The sequence below is a fragment of the Rousettus aegyptiacus genome, unplaced genomic scaffold, assembly GCF_014176215.1.
Source record: "Rousettus aegyptiacus isolate mRouAeg1 unplaced genomic scaffold, mRouAeg1.p scaffold_m13_p_3, whole genome shotgun sequence".
NCBI lineage: Eukaryota > Metazoa > Chordata > Mammalia > Chiroptera > Pteropodidae > Rousettus > Rousettus aegyptiacus.
The window spans coordinates 172,001,445-172,022,483 of record NW_023416306.1 but is presented as its reverse complement, the minus strand read 5'-3'; the positions used below and the strand labels follow the sequence as shown (position 1 = coordinate 172,022,483).

At 48.1% G+C, this 21,039-nt stretch overlaps 1 protein-coding gene across 2 annotated transcripts in view; it reads right to left on the bottom strand.

Annotated features, from left to right (window-relative positions):
• DYNC1H1 (dynein cytoplasmic 1 heavy chain 1) overlaps window positions 1–13,531 on the bottom strand; it is a 62,789-nt gene extending 49,258 nt beyond the window's left edge. The window contains exons 1-7 of one of the 2 annotated variants that reach the window (XM_016166003.2): window positions 13,141–13,531; window positions 5,751–5,838; window positions 3,670–3,843; window positions 3,186–3,441; window positions 2,634–2,820; window positions 984–1,255; window positions 667–894 (exon numbers count right to left, since the gene is read on the bottom strand). In XM_016166003.2, coding sequence (XP_016021489.2) covers window positions 667–894; window positions 984–1,255; window positions 2,634–2,820; window positions 3,186–3,441; window positions 3,670–3,843; window positions 5,751–5,838; window positions 13,141–13,405 — 1,470 coding nt within the window. In that variant the 5' untranslated portion in view covers window positions 13,406–13,531. The remainder of the gene's footprint in view (window positions 1–666; window positions 895–983; window positions 1,256–2,633; window positions 2,821–3,185; window positions 3,442–3,669; window positions 3,844–5,750; window positions 5,839–13,140) is intronic. The other variant, XM_016166002.2, reaches the window with a different exon arrangement.
• Between the last annotated feature and the right edge of the window lie 7,508 nt (window positions 13,532–21,039).

Below are 21,039 nucleotides of genomic sequence, written 5' to 3'. Positions count from 1 at the left end.
TCGTTTCCAGACTGGTTGCCCCCCCAGCATTTTATTACAAAATTTCCAAACCATAGGCGGGTTGAAAGAATTATAGACCCAACACCTATATCCCTGCCTAGGGCCTGTGATTAACATTCAGCTAATTAACATTTGCTATATATTGGCTTTATCATATGTCTACCCATTTATCAATTCCTCTACCTACATATCTCAGTCCGCCTTTTATTTCTGGACTGGATTTTTTTTTTAAGGGAAGAAAAGCGCTGGTGAAGAAAAGAGAAAGGTGAACAGAGAAGAAAAGCGTGTAGAAAGAAAATGAGTCACTTCATTCTTTTACTCTCAGGCACACGCAATTATTATCCACATTTTACAGATGAGGAATCTGGAGAAAAAGATAAATACTGTGCCTAAGGCATGCAGCTGGTTAAACGGGGAATGACCGTCAAAACCTAGGAAGTCTGGCTCCATGCAACTCGCGAGTGGGAAGGAATGGAGGGAGAACATTCGAGATCTGGCCTGAGCCAATGCAACACACCGTCACTGGATCTTAAAGATGACAGTGCCAAGATGGAAACGGAGCTGCAGACGCTCTCAGCGCAAGGGAGACGGGTAGTTAATTCTACTTCTGAGAAGAGGGCATCAGTAAGACAACACCTGTGTGAATTTTCGGAATGGGAATCACACCTGTGGCCTCAGGACCCTGACGATGACAGCTCTCAGCTGTTCGTGCTGGCGCCTAAACTTTCTCATCTGGTCCAGGCGCGCCTGAAGCTTCCTGTGAGCGGGGTTGATGCGCCACACCATCTTCAGATTCTCTTCCCTTTTCCTTTTGACAATGTCTCTCAGCAACACCTGCAGTTTCTCATACTCATCATCCCAAGTCTGAAACACCTCAAAGCACGCAACCATAACCTAGGATGTAATTTAAGAAAAGAAGTTTGTTATTACAGCACTTTCGTCTCAACGCCCTGAGGTTGGATTTCTGATGGACTAAAACTTACTTTCTCAAATTCTTCATAAGCGACATGCATCAGTTTCCTGGTACCCAGCACTTTGAGTAACTGAGAACTCAGGTCTCTTGAGATGGCCTCCACCAGGCGCAGCGCCCTCTGAATGGGATACTTGGTGTTTCGGATCTTTCGCAAATGGGTGAAAATTGCCACAAGTGCCTGCCTTATTTTGTCCAGTTCAGTGGCAGACAGCAGGTCATTCAGAGGAAAATCTTTCATGAGAGGATTATAGTCATTCACAGTTTCCAAAGCCTGTTTTAGCCCTAGATTAACAGAGAAATGGTTAAGGGTTCTCATATAGAGTAATACTACTGTAATAGTATGTTTCATGTCAATTTTACCTGAATTAAAAAGTAATACAACTAAAAGGATATTCCACACAGGCTTAATACTGAGTAAATAAACTAAAATGTATCCACACATTGGAACATTTTGATGTTGCAAAAGATGTAGTGATACAAATTGTTTGATACTTGTAAACAAAGCCATGTTATTAACAGGATACTAGTGTGGTCTCATTTTTGCTTTTTAAAGAATGTCAGTCAACACATACATATCCTAAAGGCTGTGGGAGTATCCTCAAATTTCATCTGTTTTTGCTTTCTATAATATGTAAATGTTCTACTAATAAATTAAGTTTAGGAAAACCAGAGCTTTATTGTAATAATACTAATTTTATTGTAAAAAACACTAAAATTTAAATGTTATACCCATGGCTCAAGTTAGGTGTGTTATAGACAGAATCACAGAAGCACCTGGGTCCTAGGCTATTTTTTGACTTCCTCTGGCATGAGATTAAAAAAACAAAAAACAAAAAACAAAAAAAAAAAACAGCATTAAAAAATAAAAGCTTCGGAGGTATTACAAAAAAAATTCCATAAAAAGCTGTGCTTTCCGCCATTAGTGATGTTCAGGCAATGTGCACAGTGTGGTCAGTGTAACGGGCCGATTTCTGCCTGGAATTTCCTCTAGAGTTTAAAATGCGGGCATCTTTTTGGCAGGGAAAGAAAAGAACACAAAAGCCACTGCGTTGCCCGCTAGGTGCCTGCCAGCCCCGGCACGCCCTGCGGGCATGGAGCTGCCCCGAGCACTCGCCGAACCCGGGCGTCCCAACGTCTGTGCGTCTGTGCGCCAGGCAGCAGCAGCGCCTGCACTACTGCCCATGCAGAAAACGGAATTCACCCCGACCACTTTTCGAACAGGGAGAAAGGCAGAGAACGGGAGGCGCAGGTGGAAGGAGGAAGAGAAAGTACTGCCCAGCTCTCCTTGCATGGCCCTGAGGGCAAATAACTTCTGCTTAATGTAAACCGTCTTCCTGTCTGGGCTGTCAGAAGCACAGCCGACTTCACATCAAACAAGCACGGCCTACTCAGGGAGCCCAGTAACCGTGGGACAGGAGGGAAGCTCCCAAGGCTCTCTGCTTGGGCCTAGATACTGGCTGTGTTCTCAAAACCCCTGGACAGAAAGGGGGGTATGTGCGAAAGTCATCTGCGTTTCCTAGACCCGGGGGAAAGATGCGACGAGGTCCGAGAGAGGAAACAGGAAAGATGGCGCATCCACCAATGGCTGTGGAAACGATCAGTAAGACCGCTCCAGAGGCAGAGTAATTACTGGATCAGATTATTAGCTCTAGTTGATTACCTGTGTCGGTGTCGAAACTGACAGTGGCGTGGAATCGCTTGCCATGTTTCAAGATGTCCAGAGTAAGGAGAACTTCTGGGCTCTCTCGTTTCTCCTGTATGCGGTATAATGCACGTTCCAAGTTTAGCCAAAAACTGATTTCCTGTAAGGCAGTTCCTGAAGCAGGATCTCGATCAAGTTTGGTCACCTTTAAAGAAAAAATAACATTCAAGGGTATTCACTAGTTAAACAAAGATTAAAAAGTATCATTAACTAAACACATACATTACAATTTAATTTTTATGTTTCAAATAGACTTCTTTCCCTGTAACTTGTAAGTGGTTCAACTTGAGATCAAAGGTGTGAGATGGCCAGGATGATCGCCATCAGGCAAGTATGTAAACATCTCAGACAGCCCCTGGTCCGCATCAGGCCTCCGCTGAGCATCCCCAAAGGCAAGCACCGCCAACGGTCACTGCAGAATTTACCGCACTGACAAAATCTTGGACCAGTGTTCTCACAGGTACCAAAGAGTGCAGCATTTTACACAGTACTTTCAATCTCTGCTCTTACTTTCTGAATTTCTCGGATCCAGCGGTTAACTCCAGACTGTAGCTGATTGAGAAAAGTTGGGTCTTCAACCTTATCTCCAAAGTCTGTAACTTTCGGCTTTTCTCCACGTTCATAACACTGTTTTGCCACATTTGTAATAATCGGATGAATTGGCAGGCTGATCTCTGGAATTTCAATATTTTGCTGCAGGTGAAGGAGCCCCATTTCAAGTTCTGCAATCTTTTTTTCAACTGAAGGAGCCATTTTATCACCATCCCTAAAAAGATAGGAAAACTCAACACTTAGTGCACTATCAGTCTCCAAAGAGATGTTCTTATTTTAGGTCTGCTAAACATTAATAATACACATTTGATTAACGCAATAAATTTATATGCTCCCGGCTTGTTGGCTTTACCTTCCTGACTCCTGAATTTTATGTTCCCCAGTGTCGTAAGAACACTAAGTGAAACATGATTCCAACCAGTAAAGGAGAAATGGTTTTTACCTGTCTGCTTTGCCAGACTCTCTGATGTAGGACTTAAAAAAAGGAGCCACCGCATTGCTAATGAAAGAATGCAAGGTTTCATACGGTGAGTCTTCACTGAGCGTGAGGACTCGGAGCTGGGAAGACACTGGTTTGTCTGCATCAATTACTGGAGTACGTTTAATGAATGCCAAGCTGAAAGAAAGCAAGAGAAGAAATTAGAACAAAAAGTCTCCTTCAGACTTAATAACTGTAGCCTTCTTTGTGTTGCATACAAATTAAAAATTCATATGAATTTTAACTTAAAAATTATATTAAGAATAGACTAAATTGTTGCTTTTCCAATAGTGAAATATATTGCTTATCTTTCTTTACTGACTTATGTGAAAACTAACAAATCAAGGTTATGGTTACAGCATGTGCCCATAAAACCAGGCAAAGCTAATTTGTCTCAGATATAGGATTAAGTTCATAATATTGACCTCGCTAAAATGAACTTTCCTAGCAACTGCAAATCACAAGCCATGATGTACTTAAGCCTGATTTTATACTAATTTGTATCATTCAATTTATGGCACTAAGTCACACATTAAACTCAGATAAACAAAAGTCCCCCACAGGTTAAAGTGACAAGCGGGCACGCCAGGCTCACCACAGCCTGGCCTAAACCAACTCCTCCGTGCACCCCCTTTCCCCTCCAAGTCACTACTTAAGCCAGATGTCCCATTCTCTAAATGTGTCGTGTGCATCTCTATCTTTAAGAAATCTATATTCACCTGCTAAAATTCCAAGTAACCCTCAAAACCCAATTCCGGCATCTCTTCCACGGGGCCTTTCCCAGTGAGAAGCAATCTCTCCAATCCTCATGTTTCACGGTAGTCTGCCCTCTAAGATTCTGCCAAGTATCGCTGTTAGCTGTGTACCTAACTACCATCCTTACTCCCCAAAGACCACAGGCTTCTTGGGGACAGGAACTAGCTTTTATTTTTTCTACATACCCACTGCCATACCTTACGCAGAACAGGTGCTAAACGTAGTTGAATTAATAACTTCAAGATGAATATTTGAATTTTCAGTCCCCAGACCAATAATTTATACACAATACTTTATGTTATTCTACAAAGTCAGTGAAGCTTCCTGACACACTGAGACGGAACAAGGCCACAACAAAATTCCTGCCCAAAATAAACAACCTAAATCTAACCATGGAGAAACATCAGACAAACCCAACTGAGGGAAGTTCCATAAAACCACGGGTCTGTGCTTATCAAAAATGTCAGTGCCATGAACACAAAAATGCGGACACAGAATTAAATTCTGCATCGTGGGAGAATTACGGCCAGGAGCACTCCCGAGACGATCTGAGTTAGAGAATGGTGCCCTGCCCGCATTACACCCCCTAAATGTGACGACCGTACTGAGGCATGAACAAGAACGTCCCTCTCCTTAGGACACACTCTGAAGTGTTGAGTGGAAAAGGGGGCAGGTGGTCTACAACCGACTCTCAATGGTTCAGGAAAAAAACGGAAACGCAAATGTGTACTATTCATGCAATTCCCTTATAAGAGTTGAAATTATTCAAAAGAAAAAGTTTTTAAATGCCAACACAAAATCAATTATAACATTTAGATATTTAAATTTACATATGCCTATTGGAGTGTAAATGGACACAACATTTCTGGAAGGTGGAAATCTAGTAACACATTTTAAAGACTTTAATGATGCATTCCATTTGAACCTGTAATGCAACTTTTAGCAATTTAATCTAAAAGAGTCATACCTGTACTTAAGAATGATTACTAGTTATTTACTATTTATAATTATGAATACTCATAATCTGAGTATTATTAGATATCTTAAGTACATTATGATCAAACCCAAAATGGGTGCCATGACATGGCAATTAAAGTAAAACTATTTTAGAGTTTATGTCGACTTAGAAATTCTCTTAATTTGATGCATGAAATCAAAGATAAGATACTGAATTCAGAGAGCAGAAATCTTTTGAGTGTTTCCTACTGTCTTCGTCTAGAGTCAACGACTCTGACACTGAAGTCTCACAAGTTCAGAACGCAAGATCACGGTGTGTTTACATTACTCACCTGTTGGACTTAACTCCATAATGAATGTCTATGTTGATGTTATAGGAAATGAATTCTTTTTCTTCCTCTCCTTCATCACCAACATCCTCTACAAATCATAATAAATATATCAAATTCCTGTCAACATTTCCAACTTTTAATAAATCAAGTGCTTAGAGAGCGATTAGCCTCGCCCACCCCGACCGGGCACCCGAGCCCCCACATGACTGGTCTTTACCTATTTTTCCTTCCTACCCATTTTGTCTGATTCCTGACCCAGGCACTTTGCTGCACGATCTCGGGCAAGGTTAACTTCCCTGCGCCTCCGTTTCCTTGTCTGTAACTTGGGGCGGCACGGGCGCGCCTGGGTTGTCGTTGGAAGGGTGAACCGGGCGCAGCCGGACAGTGCGGGTGCTGCTCCCCACAGCCAGCTCTGCTCGTCCCCGGCCCCACTCCGGGGGTCTCGACCGCTGGCCTCCGAGCACAGAAGGTGCCTCCACCCGCCTCCCCGCGGTTTACTCGGCACTTACTCTGGACCACGTATTTTACTAAGCACTTTAGGAACATCATACCTTTAACCCTCATGACAACCCTATGGAGGGCGGGGGGCTGGCGTGACTGTTACTACCTGGTTTTCCAAGTAAGGAATGTTACTTAATTGCCCTCAGAGGCGTAGCTGGAAAGGGACAAAGTGAGAATTCATAAGTCTGTGACTCCAAACCTAGGGTCCTCACCAGTACATAGGACCCTCCCTCATCTGGGCCCCTCAGGGCAAACTCCCACCAAGAAGACTGCTATCAAGAAACACCCCCGGGGTCACCAAGAGGCCTCGCCCAGCCTTCCTCCGCTCTGATGGGCTTTTCGGACCCCGCTCTGGAGTCGACTAATGGAGGCATCTTCCTCCCCCGCTCTGGGCTCCTGGAGACCACGGGTCCTGCCGGGCCGCACAGCAAACACCTCACACAGGAGTCATGTTAAAAAGCTTACTGGACTTCATAGTAAGACAGCTCAAGATGCATGTGGACAAAATTCCTAAGTAGCTGAAAATTAAAACTGAAAAATTTAAAGTGTGTAAGAATGGGAAATAATCCAAATCTGGCACTAATCCATGAGCTGCCTGAATGCTCTAGTCGAATTATCTTTGCAGTGACGTATGAGATAGAATACTTGTTAGCGAAAATCACTAAGGATTAATTTAACGTGATATATGTATGGTTCACCTTCGCTTTAAGTCATAATAACCAAGGCAGTAGACTTAGCTAAGTGATCTTGGGAAAGCCATCTTTCTTCCCCTGGGCTTCAGATTTGGGAGATGTAAAATGGGCAGCTGAGGAGGGGGGTGGGTATTAAATTAGGTCATCCATATAGTTTTTATAAGTGCAAAAACTAGGAAATCTGAGGGTATAGGGTCTGAGCAAATGCTTTCTGATTCATTAGTTTTAAGATGAGACAAACACAAAATTCACATGGAAAGAATATAAAACACTGGGATATCAACAAGACAATAACTCTTCCAAAATATTGTTTTGGGTATAGTTTTAGTAAGGGAGGGGTGGTAGAACATTCTAGAATGCCAGGTACTTACAAGCTGTTTCAAAAATATGACTAAAAAACAAAACAAAAAACTGACTAACCAAACCAACTGAGTTTTGTAACTCCTGAGATGTGCATACCGCAGGTAAGCTAAATCATACTGCCTGAAGCAACCACGCACATAACTGCAATCTGTAAAATGCAAGCACCTGGACAACAGGGTAAGGAAATAACCCCAAACTAAAGTAGTAGTCAAAGTGGTATAGTACTGTGAAATATTTTGTCGCTCAGTTTTCCAAACTTTGCATAATAGTTCTATAATTTATTTAAAATACATCGTCAAAATAACACCCAAACAATAAACAGAAAATAAAATATCGTTCTATAATCATCAAAGGAAATTAGTGACATAACTAAAGATATGGTATGTTAACTTCGCATCGTTTCTTTCTCCTAAATATTCATCATCTATACAAATAAAACCACATCGGTTGGATGTAGCATCGAACCACGTTGCTGGCACTTCCTAATGCAAACAGGGTTACAGGAACTGGGCAGCCCGCCAGCCATGAGTCAGGCTCTGCGGCCCAGCCCCACACAGGAGAAACGCGGAGCTGCAGTGCAGCTCGGCCTGCTGGGGCCCAGCAAGACACACCCGATGATGTCATCCTCAGACAAGGACAGGCAAGCAGGTATTCTCCACCGCTTTGTAAAATTCTAACTTCCCTGGACGACAATAATTAATGGAAGTCATTACTAATTGGTCACAGAACACATTTTGGATTCAGTTTTTAAATGTTTACTCCCCGGAAATACAGACATCAAATGAGGTCTGAATATGTCTGACTCTCCTATTAAGAACTTATGACATTGTTTTATAAACTGCCATCAAATAATTTAAACTTTTTTGCCACTCTGCCAATGATTACATCTTCCAAATAACAATTTGACAATCTACTTCTGCAGACATATTACACATTGTTCAGAGGAGGAAAGACACACGATAGTTAATTCTTAGTAACAAAGAGGCTATTAATCCTGCTATACAGAAGAGAGCATGTACAAACACACTGCATGCTTTATCAGGTAATATCTCCTTCCGTAAGCCTGGATCAGTTTCCTAATGTTGCTAAAGTTACTGGTTAACACACAACGGACCAAGCCTCAGCCAGAACGGAAGTAGCAGGACAGAAAGTGCTGGGCCCGCCTCCTGAGTTCCGGTGCTGCAAGCCATACTGAGACCCATGGCAGCAAGCTGTGGGCATTTCCTTGGCTAACAACTGAGAGTTTACTGAATTTCTAGAGCTGTTCCAAGTGTCATTTGGCACTAATCTATGTAAACGTCCACTGAAGGACTGGTTTGTTTCAATCTATGAGGGATTTGTATCATTACATTGTAAATTAGGTGAGCAACATGCCTCATTTAATGAAACAGAAAAAGACACATGCTCAATTACCTTAGGGCTCCTACTGCCTCTCCTAGGCAGGCCGGGGATGTTTCCCCAGGCTGGCGAACGGGCACTGGACTGGGAGAAAGCAAACGGGTAAAGGACCAGGCGAGGCTGCCCGGCTCCCGGCCCCGTGGCCATTCCCTCATCCACGCTGCCCTCCCGACTTTCTCCCAGCGCAGGGCAAGCCTCTCCTCCACCCTGCAAACGAGGCCAGTCATTTCCTTTGGCCTCCACACACTGCCAAATTACTCATCACATGCTCCTGGTTCTCTATCTTCCATCTTCTTTTCCTTTTAAAATCAAAACCAGGCCAGCACCGCGCGATTCTAATGGATCACTATCGTCCCCGCCCCCACCTTTTTTTCTTAAGTGGTTGCTCTGGTGTCCCCCCTTTCCCTTATCATCTCAACATCCACCTTTCCATCCTCCTTCTGCGGGGCTGTGACTGCCACAGCCAGTCCCAGCTCTGGGACAAGGCTAACAGTGGGTGAGAAGGTCTAAGTTTTCTCTGTAAACTGCAGACTTGCATTCATGACATCGTTAGAAATGTGAAGGACAGACTAGATGCCACATAATATTTGCACAAAGTGTAAACCTGGGGTTTACTTTGATATTTCCAGAAAAAAAAGTTTAATAAATAACTAAAAATCTAACAACTTATTAATGTCTAAGGGACTTAAAATTTAATATTTCTTTAAAGCTCGTACTAATTCAAAAGAAATAACTGATATGAAATAAAACCAACTCTCTTATTTTAATGGAAACCAGGAAATTGAACAGAGAAGTTTAGTTCCTTGGTTTCAGAATTCTCCTTAAAACATCTTTTCCCCAACTGGATCTTAAAGTCCTGAGTTTCAGTTTCCTCACTCACAACAGAGGGGGCGGGGCTATCTCTCTGTGGCCCTCACCCTGAGACTCCAGATGCTGACACAGAATTCCCATCTTTCTTTACTTTTTAGGAAGAGCGATGACTGTTTTTTTCCTTTGCTGCACATACGTTTCATCTACTATGCTGCACTGCACATTCAAGCTTATCTTGCTGTAGACTAGTTTGTCCCATAAAGGATTTAGGACCCTTCCTATAGTGTGACGGCACAGGACAGGAAGAACCCAGGTTGATGGACTCCTGGCCTAGCGTGCCAAGACAGTACGGTGTCATAGAAAACTCTTCCTGTTAACTAACTAACCATTTTATTAACCATTTGGGGGGCTAAGCAAAGGCCAGAAACAAATACTGTTTGGTCATTAATCTACTACATTTCTTACAGTCTTTTAGGGAAAGTAAACCCTCCGAAAATATAATTTTTAAAAATCTACCAAAAACAATTCCTCACAAAACTTTCCATACTCCAAGAAGTTGAGTACTGTAAAAAGCACTAGCTTTCTTTCAATTCCAGGCCCTAGCCATCTTTGCTCTAATAAAGGAGGCAAAAACAAACAGACCTAAATTACATAGCTCAAGAAAAACTAGAATTCTAAGCCTATGTACGCTAAGTATTGACTGAAGGCAGACGCTATTTTCAGTCTCAAAGTTCTAACTTAAAGTTTTTTACTTACGTGTGAAAAAACAAAACCTACAGCACCAGACCCCAGCCTGGTCGCTGAGGAGCTGGAGCTCACAGACAGGTCTCAGCACTGCCAGTTAACCAGCTGCAGAATAGAGCATCAGTTACCTGCTCCTACCTTCACCACCCAACCACTCATGGGGATGAAACAAGAATGCCCTTCAGCAAAAAGTCCTGCAAAACATCGTTAACACTGTAAAATGCTTATGAAGTAAGTCATGAGCCCCTATCTGGTCACAATTTTAGAAGTACACAATGAAGAAAACAATTAGAGAAGGGAGATTTCTCTTTATAAAATGACGAGCTATAATTTCACATCCCCTTCCCACCAGCTCTCCAGTTCTTTGCTTTCAAAGTAAACCGTTACATTCACAACCTTCGTTTTACATTTTAAGGAATGCTGTACGTTAACAACAACAAAAGTTTATAGTTAGCTGGGGTAGTTTAAAAATATGTATATAGATCTTCATATAAAAAATATGCTTCTATAATGCAATTACAAGTGTTTGAAAAATTCTTTCCAGAAAAAGGAATAAAATGGAAGGAATTGCTCATTCACTAAATTATATGATTTAATTGTTTTCAGTGGTCTTCATTCAGTTTAGATAATTCAGAGTTGTTTTTCATGTTATAATGCAAGCCCACTTTTTCAATAAGTACCTTTTCACTGTAGTTACTACTAGATGCTCATCTTTTGCTTAAATGTACAAATACCAATGCTAACTCACAAAACCACGAAGAAAGCTCTCCTACCAAGCAACCTGGTCTGTACTTCTATCTTAATTATGTTAGGGGAGCCAGGATGCTAATAAGACTGATGGGTTCATGTAGTCTTTCCTGAGATTTTTCTAAGTGAAAAATAAATTACAGACAGGTTGAATTACTAGAAATACTTTGGGGATTTTTACAAATACAAGAATGAGGTAGGATTTCAATTTTAGACAGCCTCATTCCTTAGTCAACACACAAAAGTGCAAGTCATTATGGAGCTGAGATTTGGATGCCTGGGTACTCACTTCGCTGAAAGATGAAAATGTGCGCATCGAGAAAACACAGAGATGAGCGATCACACCAGAAAGCACACTACAGAAACAGGGTCTGCCCGAAACCTTAGCAAAGTGCAGTTCTAAGACGTTTGAAAAAAGTGAATTACTGATGAGCACACTCTAGAAGCAAAGAACAAACTTACAATTATTTTCCATAAAAAGAAACTGAGACTCAAGGTAGAAATCGTTGATTTCTATACATAAATTGTGCAATGAAAATAAGATCAAGACTTAGCCAAGGTCAAACTACTCAAAATACAATACCTTAATACAGATTAAAATATACTTTAATAAAATGATATGTATTCATTGAAAAACAACCAGAAAGACAGAAGCCAAAATGCTGACAGTGGTTATATCTGGGTCGAAAGCTCCCAGGTGATTTTAATTTTATCTGTACACTTTAAAATGTCTACCATGCCTGTATACTTTTTGAAAAAGAGTAAATGTATTAAATGTGTTTTTTAAAAAATCACTAGTGGGTTTCCACTCGGGAAAACATAAATCTAAATATAACAGAAAACCCTAAACAACATTAATACGTTAATACCCTAAATAAGCCCAAGTGGTTTATTTGCTTTAACATTCCACGTGGATCTAAGAAAAAAATTCCTTCACACTTCTGACCCTCCAACCCTGCAGCCGAAACAGGCTACAATGAAGCAACTCCTGAGTAAGAATAGCCTTTGAAAGATACAAATTATCAGAAAGAAACAAGTGTGTGTTCCTGTGAGACAGGTAGGTTCTCTTATTGACAGAATGACACAGCTTTTTGAGATTATAAGAAGCTTGTTGGGGAATATTTTCAGACAATGCACAATCTCTTGGGACAAACGTTAAAATGTACTTGAACATCATCCCTGGGCTCCCAGAGCGCCGCGGAGCCACGCCCATCCTGCGCTGTCAAATTTGCTCACCATGGGCTACCAAGTGGTCTTAGAGTGAGCGGGTTACCCTCCCGGAAGGCAAGCTGCGCTCTCAGGAGGAAGCTACCCTTGCTTTTGGGAGGTCACCATCTGAGGGGACCTTTTGCTCCCTCCCCCCACTAGGTGTCTAACCGGAGTCTCTCTCTTTTTGAAATCTGTAAAATAGACTCAGATTATCACAGGGCCATCATTAGGATCATCTAAACATGACACAAAAAGAAGTGACGGTTGGCGAGAACAAGCAGTGGACTGGAAACTGAGCTGCCGAGTCTGCTCTAAGGACGAGGATTAGCTGGTGACCTTGGCTCACTCCCACCAACCGAGCCTCGGTTTCCTCGCGTGTGAAACAGGGAGATACACCCACTCGGCACGGACGCCGTGAGGCCCAAGCGCTGGACCTGGTGCGCCCGCATCCACCCAGAGGTGATGCCCAGCTCGCAGCCCTGTCACTCCGAGGGCGGCGCCTCTGGGTCCGCGCAGGGCGGGGGCTGAGATGCCAGCCGGCCTCCGCTCCCCCGGCTCCGACCGCCTGGACCTCCTCCTTCGCCGACGACGGAAGGGCCAGGACCCGGGCTGCCCAGGGCTCCGCGGGTTGGCCCCTGACACATCCCTCCCGGGGTCGGCCTGGCCTGGACACAAATCGAAACCGAAAAGCTCATGTGACACTGGAGGCCGGGATGCGGCCTCCGCCCGCGCTCAGCCCGGGAGACGCTGTCTCCACCCAACTCGGCCATCTTGAGGCCCAGCAGACAAAGCCATCCCATTGTTGTGGGTGACGGCAAGACGGGGGTACCCTCCTCCCCCCCGCGACCCGGAAGGGGCACCGCGGGGCTCCGGCCCGGGGGGTGTGGCGGGAGCGCGGCGGGGCGGCCGCAGCCCCGGCGCCGCACCTTTGAGCGTGGAGCGCTCCACCAGGACCGTGTGGACCTGCGGGTCCGAGAGGAACTTGCGCATCTGCTCCAGGGCGCTCTTCTCCTCCAGCGCCGCCTCGAGCGCGGCCGGCGCCTCGCCGCCGTCCTCCAGCAGCAGCGGCACCAGCTTGCGCAGGTGCTTCTGCAGCACCGACACGTCGGCCACGTTCTGCACCGCCGACACCTCCAGGCCGGCCGAGCCGTCCTCGCCGCCGCCGCCGCCGCCGCCACCGGGCTCCGACATGTCGCCGCGCTCGGGACCCGCAGGCAGCGCTGAGAAGGGGCCGAGACGCCACGCGAGAGCGAGCGTGCGGGCGAGCGAGAGAAACGGGCACCGGACGCCGCCTGCCGCTAGCCCGCGGCCGACTGAGGCGAGCGGGCGCCGGCTCCGCCCTATAGGCCACCGCCCGCCGGCACCCCCGCCCCGCCGCGCCGCGCCGCGCCCGGCCCCGCCCCGCCCGCCGCCGCCTCAGCCACTGGCGCTGGCTCGCGGCCCTGGCGTCACGACGTCGCGCATGCGCCCGGGCTGGCGCCGGCGCCGCGCGGCTCCTTGGGACTTGTAGTCCAGCGCTGGGCGGGGCCCCGCGGTGTCAGCACCGCAAGTCCTTGAAGAAGGGAACTTGGCGCGCGGGTCGGTAGGGGGTTGTCAGGGACCACGGCCGTCTTGTTTATTGCTGCGGCCGCAGCGAACAGCGGGGAGACGAGACACTCCATAAATACTGAATGAATGAACGATGCTAATGACGAGGGCTAACGTTTTTTAAGCACCCAGCTTGTGCCCACCATCTCTCATTTAACGAGTGTCTAAGACGAGTTAAGAGCTGAGATACAGTCATGGCATACGGGTTATTACATATATACAGGGAGAGTGAGGACTTTTATCAGAGGGGGAGGAGGTGAGGGCGTGTCACAGGGCTGGGCTGGAAAGAGGGAGGTTGGGAGGGGGCATTCCCAGCAGGGGAACCATCCTCTGCAAAGGCAGAGGGGCCTGAAGGTCGCAGCTGGAGCAGTGACTGCAGGGGCAATGTTAGGTGAAGCCAGGAGATGACACCTGAACGGTGGGGTAAAGCCAAGCCATTGTGGGTCCCGACTGCTAATGACAAACGGATTTCCCCCAGGATGCTATGAGCACCCAGGTGAGAGCGCCCACCTAGAACGGTGAGGCCCTTCTTGCTGCTGGGCTGGCACCATCATTCGTGGGCCTCGGCATGTGGGTCCACACAAGGCTGGGGCTGAGATGCCTGCGGCCAAGGCTCCCCGCAGCTCCTGTCCACCTGGACAGGTCCTCCCTTACATCGAGATGACGTTAGGGTTAGAATCCAGGCAGCTCACATCCTGGGTTTAGAGATGATAGATTTTTTAAGGAGCATAAACGGCCTTTGATAGTTCAAACTCATAACTTGCTTCTTAAATTGCATGGAGAAAGGGAGGCCAAAGGCATTATTTTTACATCAGAGTGCCGCAGTCGGAGCGCTGAGTCCTGATTGGTGGGAGGATGATGGGATGATTTGATTTCCCCAAATCATCTTGGAAAACTTCAAAACATACATTATGCTTATCCTTGCTCAAGTACCAGGTGCCAGGCCCCAGCAGCTGCCAGAATACAGAGACTAATCAGATGATTCTTGTCAGTAAGTAGCTAATGGAAGAGGAGATAGATTAATACCCCACCCTCCTGCTTTCTACCAGTCCACCCTTGAGTAATATGCCCAAGCAGGTCGAAATAACCTTCCAGGAACAATATAAAGCAACTGTGAAGAGTTTGTGATGCAATCATAACAGCAATAAGTAATAACATCGCCAACAGCTAACACCGAATGATCACTCAATGCCGGGGTCTCTGCTAAGTGCTCCCCTCACCTTCCATGTCCTTTGGGGTAGGAACAGGGACAAAGAGGGAACTGTATTAGGTGCAGGCCAGTGAACTTTGAACCGACAGCACGCCATCTGAGACGCAGAAATCCACCGGTGACCTGGCACATGGAGAGAGGATGCCTGCAGGCTGCTCTGTGAGTGAGTCAGCACTGGCTTGGGGACACAGCCACTTGGCCCTCCCAGTCACTCCAACCTGGCCCTGAGCCAGGGCAGCAGGACGGCAGCCTGCGGATTTGCAGCCCTGTGTGACAGGCTCACAACTGAAATAAATGTTCACTCACAGAAGGAACCTGAACAACCAATCTACCAGGATTCATACAATTGACCAAAAGTGCTTGCATTTGTTTTTTTTTTTAAAGATGTTTGTTGTATTTGATAAATAACAATAGGAATGGTCAAGATGGATTGAGTGCTTACTGTACACAGGGTGCTAAGCCCTCTAAACTCCTATTCCGGGGGCTGGCTGGCTGCCCCAGGGCCCCAAGGTGTGGCGTCTTGCTGTGAGATGCCCCTTTGGCCTCCTGCTGGACTCTGCCCCTCCCCCCTCACTCCCCAAGCTGCCCCAGGTGGCTCTCTCGCACCCAAACCCCTCCCGCCGCTTGCTCTATGTGGCATCCCAGTTTTCTGTTCGTAGTAGAACTGGCTTTCAGTTGGCAGTGGGCAGGGGACGCTGGAAAGAAGTTTCACTTCACGTTGCTGGGGGATGATCGTGACCGCCAAGGAGGCGCTTGTGTTTAATTAGTAGAAGTTGGCGCTGAGTGCCTGCACCGAGACCACGTCCACGCCCCGCCCCTCTCTTTAGAGTACTGCACTGGGCGGCCCCTCGAATCCCGGCCAGTCTCATCCCGCCCTTCCTTCCCCTCTCCCACCCCCAATCCCGGGGCCCGAGCCCCTCAGCGGAAGCCCTGCTGGCCCAGCATCTTCGTGCTCTGCGCCTGGGATCGCCGCTCTTCGAAATTACACATTCGGCTCGCCATTCATTCATTCATTCTTTCACTCACTCACTCGCTCATTCCACGGGCTCGTTCCCAGGACCAGCGGGGCCCGGCCCAACACGGGCGCGTGCTTAACGGCTGTGAGTCCAATGCCTTACCGCCGGGGCACTGGGTGCTGGCGCTGGCAGCAGCGGCGGGTCCGTCCGCAAGGCACATTTGGGATTTTGACCTTCCCAGCTGCTGCCGGCGCGGAGCTCCGCCCACGTCTGGATCACCCAGCTACAGGACGCTTTCTGATGAAGCTCTTCCCAGGATCCGCCCCCTTTTCTGTCTAGGCACCTCGTTAAGAGAGCGTGGGGGTAAGGCTGGAACCAAATAGGGCTCCTGCGGGCTTCGCGCCCAGCTGGGGGCGGTTGTGGGGCCGCAGGGGAGAGCTCCCCGAAGGAACAGAGCGGTCTCCCTGCGCCCCCTAGTGCCGCGCGGGAGGACGCGCACCGAGGCCCCTTCCCAGCCCGCAGCCCCTCCGTCCCCGCGGCGCCACCGGCTCACCTTCCCATGGTCACCTGGGTCACCTGTTAAGTGCGATCAGTGGCAGTGAGCAGAGGGGAAGGCCAGCCCGTGGCCCGGCCTGCATCCTGCCGCCCGTTGGTAAAGTCAGAGGAGTTTGTCTCCAACTGCGCTGACAATTCACAGCTGCTGTCAAGACCACCGCCCCAACACTGCCCTGGCCGCTCCCTCTGGAGGTGCCCGCCCCTTCTCTTACGGAAGAACCGTCCGTGTCCCCTGGATGCGCTGGGCCCCATCTCCTCTGTGGACGTGGCCTCCGACATCCACCCCTTGCTCGCAAACGTTCTCTCTCCCTACTAAACCGCTCCCGGGGTGTCCAGCCCGTTCCAGTGCATCCCTGCTTAAGAAAGGAGGAAACGCTCTGGCCTTCCTGCCTGCCCCTCTCTGCCTCTTCCCCGCCTTCCTCAGCACGAATATGGCCCGTCTGGAACAAAGTGATCAGGTGCTCCCAGCCCACCCCCCACGTCCCAGGGCAGGTGCTCTAGTGGAGGTCGCCGAGGGCCCCGCATGGCCAAATCCAGTGACAAGTTCTCAGTCTGCACCTTGTTGACTGCTGGACAGCGTAGACCCTCCTTTAAGCACTTCCGTCACCTGGCTTTCGGCAGCACACTCGGCCCGCAGGGGGCTTTTGTATTCTAACAGCGCCCCCTCCCCAGGTGACCTCCCGGCCCTCGGACACTTCGTACATCCCTCCATCGAGGACTCCTGGCCGTAGGGCGGCTGCCTGGAACATGCCCATCAAGCCACACTGGCCCAACGGTGGTTCAAGTCCTCCGCGTCCACGCCGATCCCCCACGCGCCCCTGCCTTTCTGCCCACCTGTTACTGAGAGGCGTCGGACTTCAGATTATGACCGCGCAGGGGTCTCTCTCCTTGCAGCTCCATCCGTTTTTGCTTCGTGCGTTTTGAAGGTCTGTTATGAGATGCACACACGTCCGGCACTGCCACGTCCTCGCCTGCACCGGGTCCAATGTCGGATGCGGCCGCTCTCCTCCCCCTGATGTCTCCGGAACCTGGACTCTCCCTCCGCCCGCACCTCGGCCCTGGTTCGAGCACCCCTGGCGCTCACCTGGGCTCCTGAGAGAGCTGCCAGCTCCAGGGGCAAGTGGAACGGTCCTTGTAAACAGAGGCCAGAGTCGTCCACTCCCGGCCAACGCACCCACAGCTTCTCACTCACAGGGAAGAACCTCCTCGGCTTGCCCACCCAGGCCCTGAGTGATCCAGCCCTCGGCTCTCCTTCCAAACTCACCTCCGATCTCTGTCCTCCCAGGCCTGCTGACCTCCTGTGGTCCCCACGACACTAGGCACGCCTCAGCCTGAAGGTCTTTCCCTCTTTCTAGAAAGCATTTCCTCCACGGTCCTAGGGGCGACTCCTCTCCTCAGACCTCCGCTCAAGTGTGACCCTTCCGACGGGCCTCCCGTTCACCTTCTCCAACGCCCTCTCCGCTCACCCCTTCATTATCGCTCTCTTTCTTCAGAGCACGTTCCTCCTCACGGCACTTATTTGTGCTTCCTGTTATGATATGTGCCCCAACCCGAATCGGGGCCCAGACACGCAGACTCATACTGGAAAAACGCCACGTGACAACAGCGGCAGAGATTGGAGCGAGGGGTCTACAAGTGAAGGGGCACCGAAGGTCACTGGCAGTGCCAGGAGCTGGGGGAGGCAGGAAACTGTCCCTCAGTCTCCACGGGAACCAACCTATTGACATCTGGGTCCAGAGTCCAGCCTTCGGAACTGTGTGAGGGCCGATTTCTGCTGTGTTAACCACCCGGTCTGAGGCGATTTGCTACAGCGGCCTAGGAAATAAGGCACCACCATCCCAAGGACAGATAAAAACTAGCCCAGAACACTGAACCTGGCATCGCGGAAGCTTCAGGACAAAGGGAAAGAGGGGACTAGGACTCCATCTGCCAGAAAACGAGGTCGTGGGAGCCTCCCTGTGGCCGTGGGCTGCATCGCTCCGCTGGTAAGTCTGTGTCCTCCACGGTGTCCCCCAACAAGAGAGAGTGGGACAAAGACCTGTCTGTCCCATGGGTGCAGGATCTTAGCTCCCAGCCAGTCTCGGCCGCGTCCAGTCGCAAGGTGCGGGATTCCGTGACCTCACGCAGCATTCTGAGGGTCGCTTATGTTGAGATGGTGTATAGTCTTGTCATTAAATGCGGGGGACCTGCAGACACTTCACCTGTCGGGTGCCTCTGACAGTGGCAGCAGAGGTTGTGATGAAGGTGGTGAGATGTCGTCTTCTGCCCCAACGCAGAACTCCCGGAGGAGAAGCTGAGGGATGCCGAACACAAGGCCGGCTGGCGCTCTCGTCAATTTCTGGGGACTCTCTGAGTGGTGACTCATGGCTTCCTTGGACAGTTTCTGCTGTGCCCTCTTTCTGTTCCATCTCTTTGGACCAGCAGTAAAGTTATGACCAGGTGGAGTTTTCGATGTGACCTTTGCACTGCAGTCACAGAAGCGAGCAGAGCAGCCCCAGCGGACACACCGCCGTGGAAGGCACGAGTCGCCGTAACCATCCGCGGGCGAGGTTACGCTGCAGCCACAGACCGTACTCAGGCTCCGCGGCTGGGCGAGCGAGGTTCATTTCTTGCTTGAGCAACGTGCGCATCGACGGGGTGGCTGTGACGTTGCCCTGTGTCAGCACGTTCTGAGGCCCGGGCTGGAGGAACGGCATGTGTCTGGAGAGCCGTCTGTCACTTTAGTCACTTCTGGCTGCTATAACACAAAACCACAGACCGGGCGGCTTAAACAACTAACGCTGATTTCTCACAGTTCTGGAGGCTGGAAGTCCGAGATCAGCGTGCCGGCATGGTTGGGCTCTGGCGAGGGCTGTTCCTGGCTTACAGACGGTGGCCATCTCGCTGTGTCCTCCTATGGCAGAAAAGTCACCTCTCTCTTTCTCTTTTTTTTTTTTTATGATGATATCATTGTGTTTATATAATACATGGTGGTAAAGTCCATAAACTTTGTCATTTTATACATTTGTATATGTATTTTTTCCACGACTGAGGTTTTTAAAAGTAATTAATTTATTTTATGGTGACACTGGTTAACGAAATCCAGTAAGTTTCAGCTGCACGCTTTAACAGTGAGGCATATATATATATATATATATATATATATATATTTACACTGTGTGTTCACCTCCCATAGTTAGATTTCCTTCTGTCACCACATATTTGACCCCTTTACCCAGTCCCCTCCCCCTCCCCACATCCCCTACCCTCTGGTAAAGTCCTCTCTTTTGTGTCTCTTTTTATGTGGGCACAAGTCCCATTCATGGGGGCTCCACCCTCAAGATCCAATTGCCTCCCAAAGGTTCCACCTCCAAATACCATCGCACTGGGGATCTGGGCTTCGGCATATGAATTTGGGGTGGGGGACACAAACAGACCCCAGCGCCTGTTTTATGGAAGGAAATGAACCGTGTGGAGAACTGTATGCCGGGCCTTAGGTTTCTGCTCAGAAGGGACACACGTCGCTTCCACTCAGACATCACCGATTGAAGCAAGTCACATGGCCGAGCACATCAACGGGGACAAGGATGTATAAATTCACAGGGGGTGGCAATGAAAACACGACAGCAACACCTAGCTCGGGGCATGCCACCCGTCGGCGTGGTGATATTCTGGTAGCTGTCAGGATCCGCATGCTGGTTGCGCCTGCGTGTTCACTGTAGTTTTTCAACTTTGCCGTTATGTCTGAAAATATCTATGATACAATGTCAGGAATGCCTGTATCTTAATCGCTGAAAAGCTTTTTTGTTAAAAATATTTATTTTAAAAATACAATTGTTGTCTGTATCTAGTTACATATACAAATGGATACCTTTTTGAAAATGTTCAATTACTTTTGACTTGCTCTGTACAATTGCTCTATTATATGCTTACGGTTATGTTTATTCCAAGTTGTACTTATTAATTGTAATGATGTAATTTAACTCGATTTACTGTAAATCAGTGAAATATGGATGTAAAAAGAGGCGTCGTTTCTATGAAAACTGAGTGGAGTGCTTGAGAAAGACGGCACAAAGGCAAGTCGCTAAAACGCTGTGGAATGACATGGAGTCAGACAGCTCTTTCTTCTGTGACGCTATGACCGTTTCTCTCGAATTTCGCTTCCAGCATTATCGCTTTTCACGTCCTTGCTGGCTTTCGCCTCCACTGGCCAGTCCCCTGTTTCAAGGATGCATTTTTATAATGATAAGTGGGCTCATCAGAGAAGGCAACCCAAGGACAGACTTTGCAGGCTGGCTGAAAACAGGTGCGCGGCGTGCATGGACTGACGGACTTTGAAAGAAATGACACGATGGTCGCGGGTCACGAGTCACGTCTCTGTGAAGCGGTCTGTGGAGTGAAGAGCTCTCGGGAGTTTGTACTCAATGCAAGTTCCCACCATTAGTATACTGTGGAAACTGATATTTCGACTAATAACCATGTTGTTGGAGGATTGGTGTTATTTAACTGGATCGGTACCTAAGATTTGTTACTCAGTT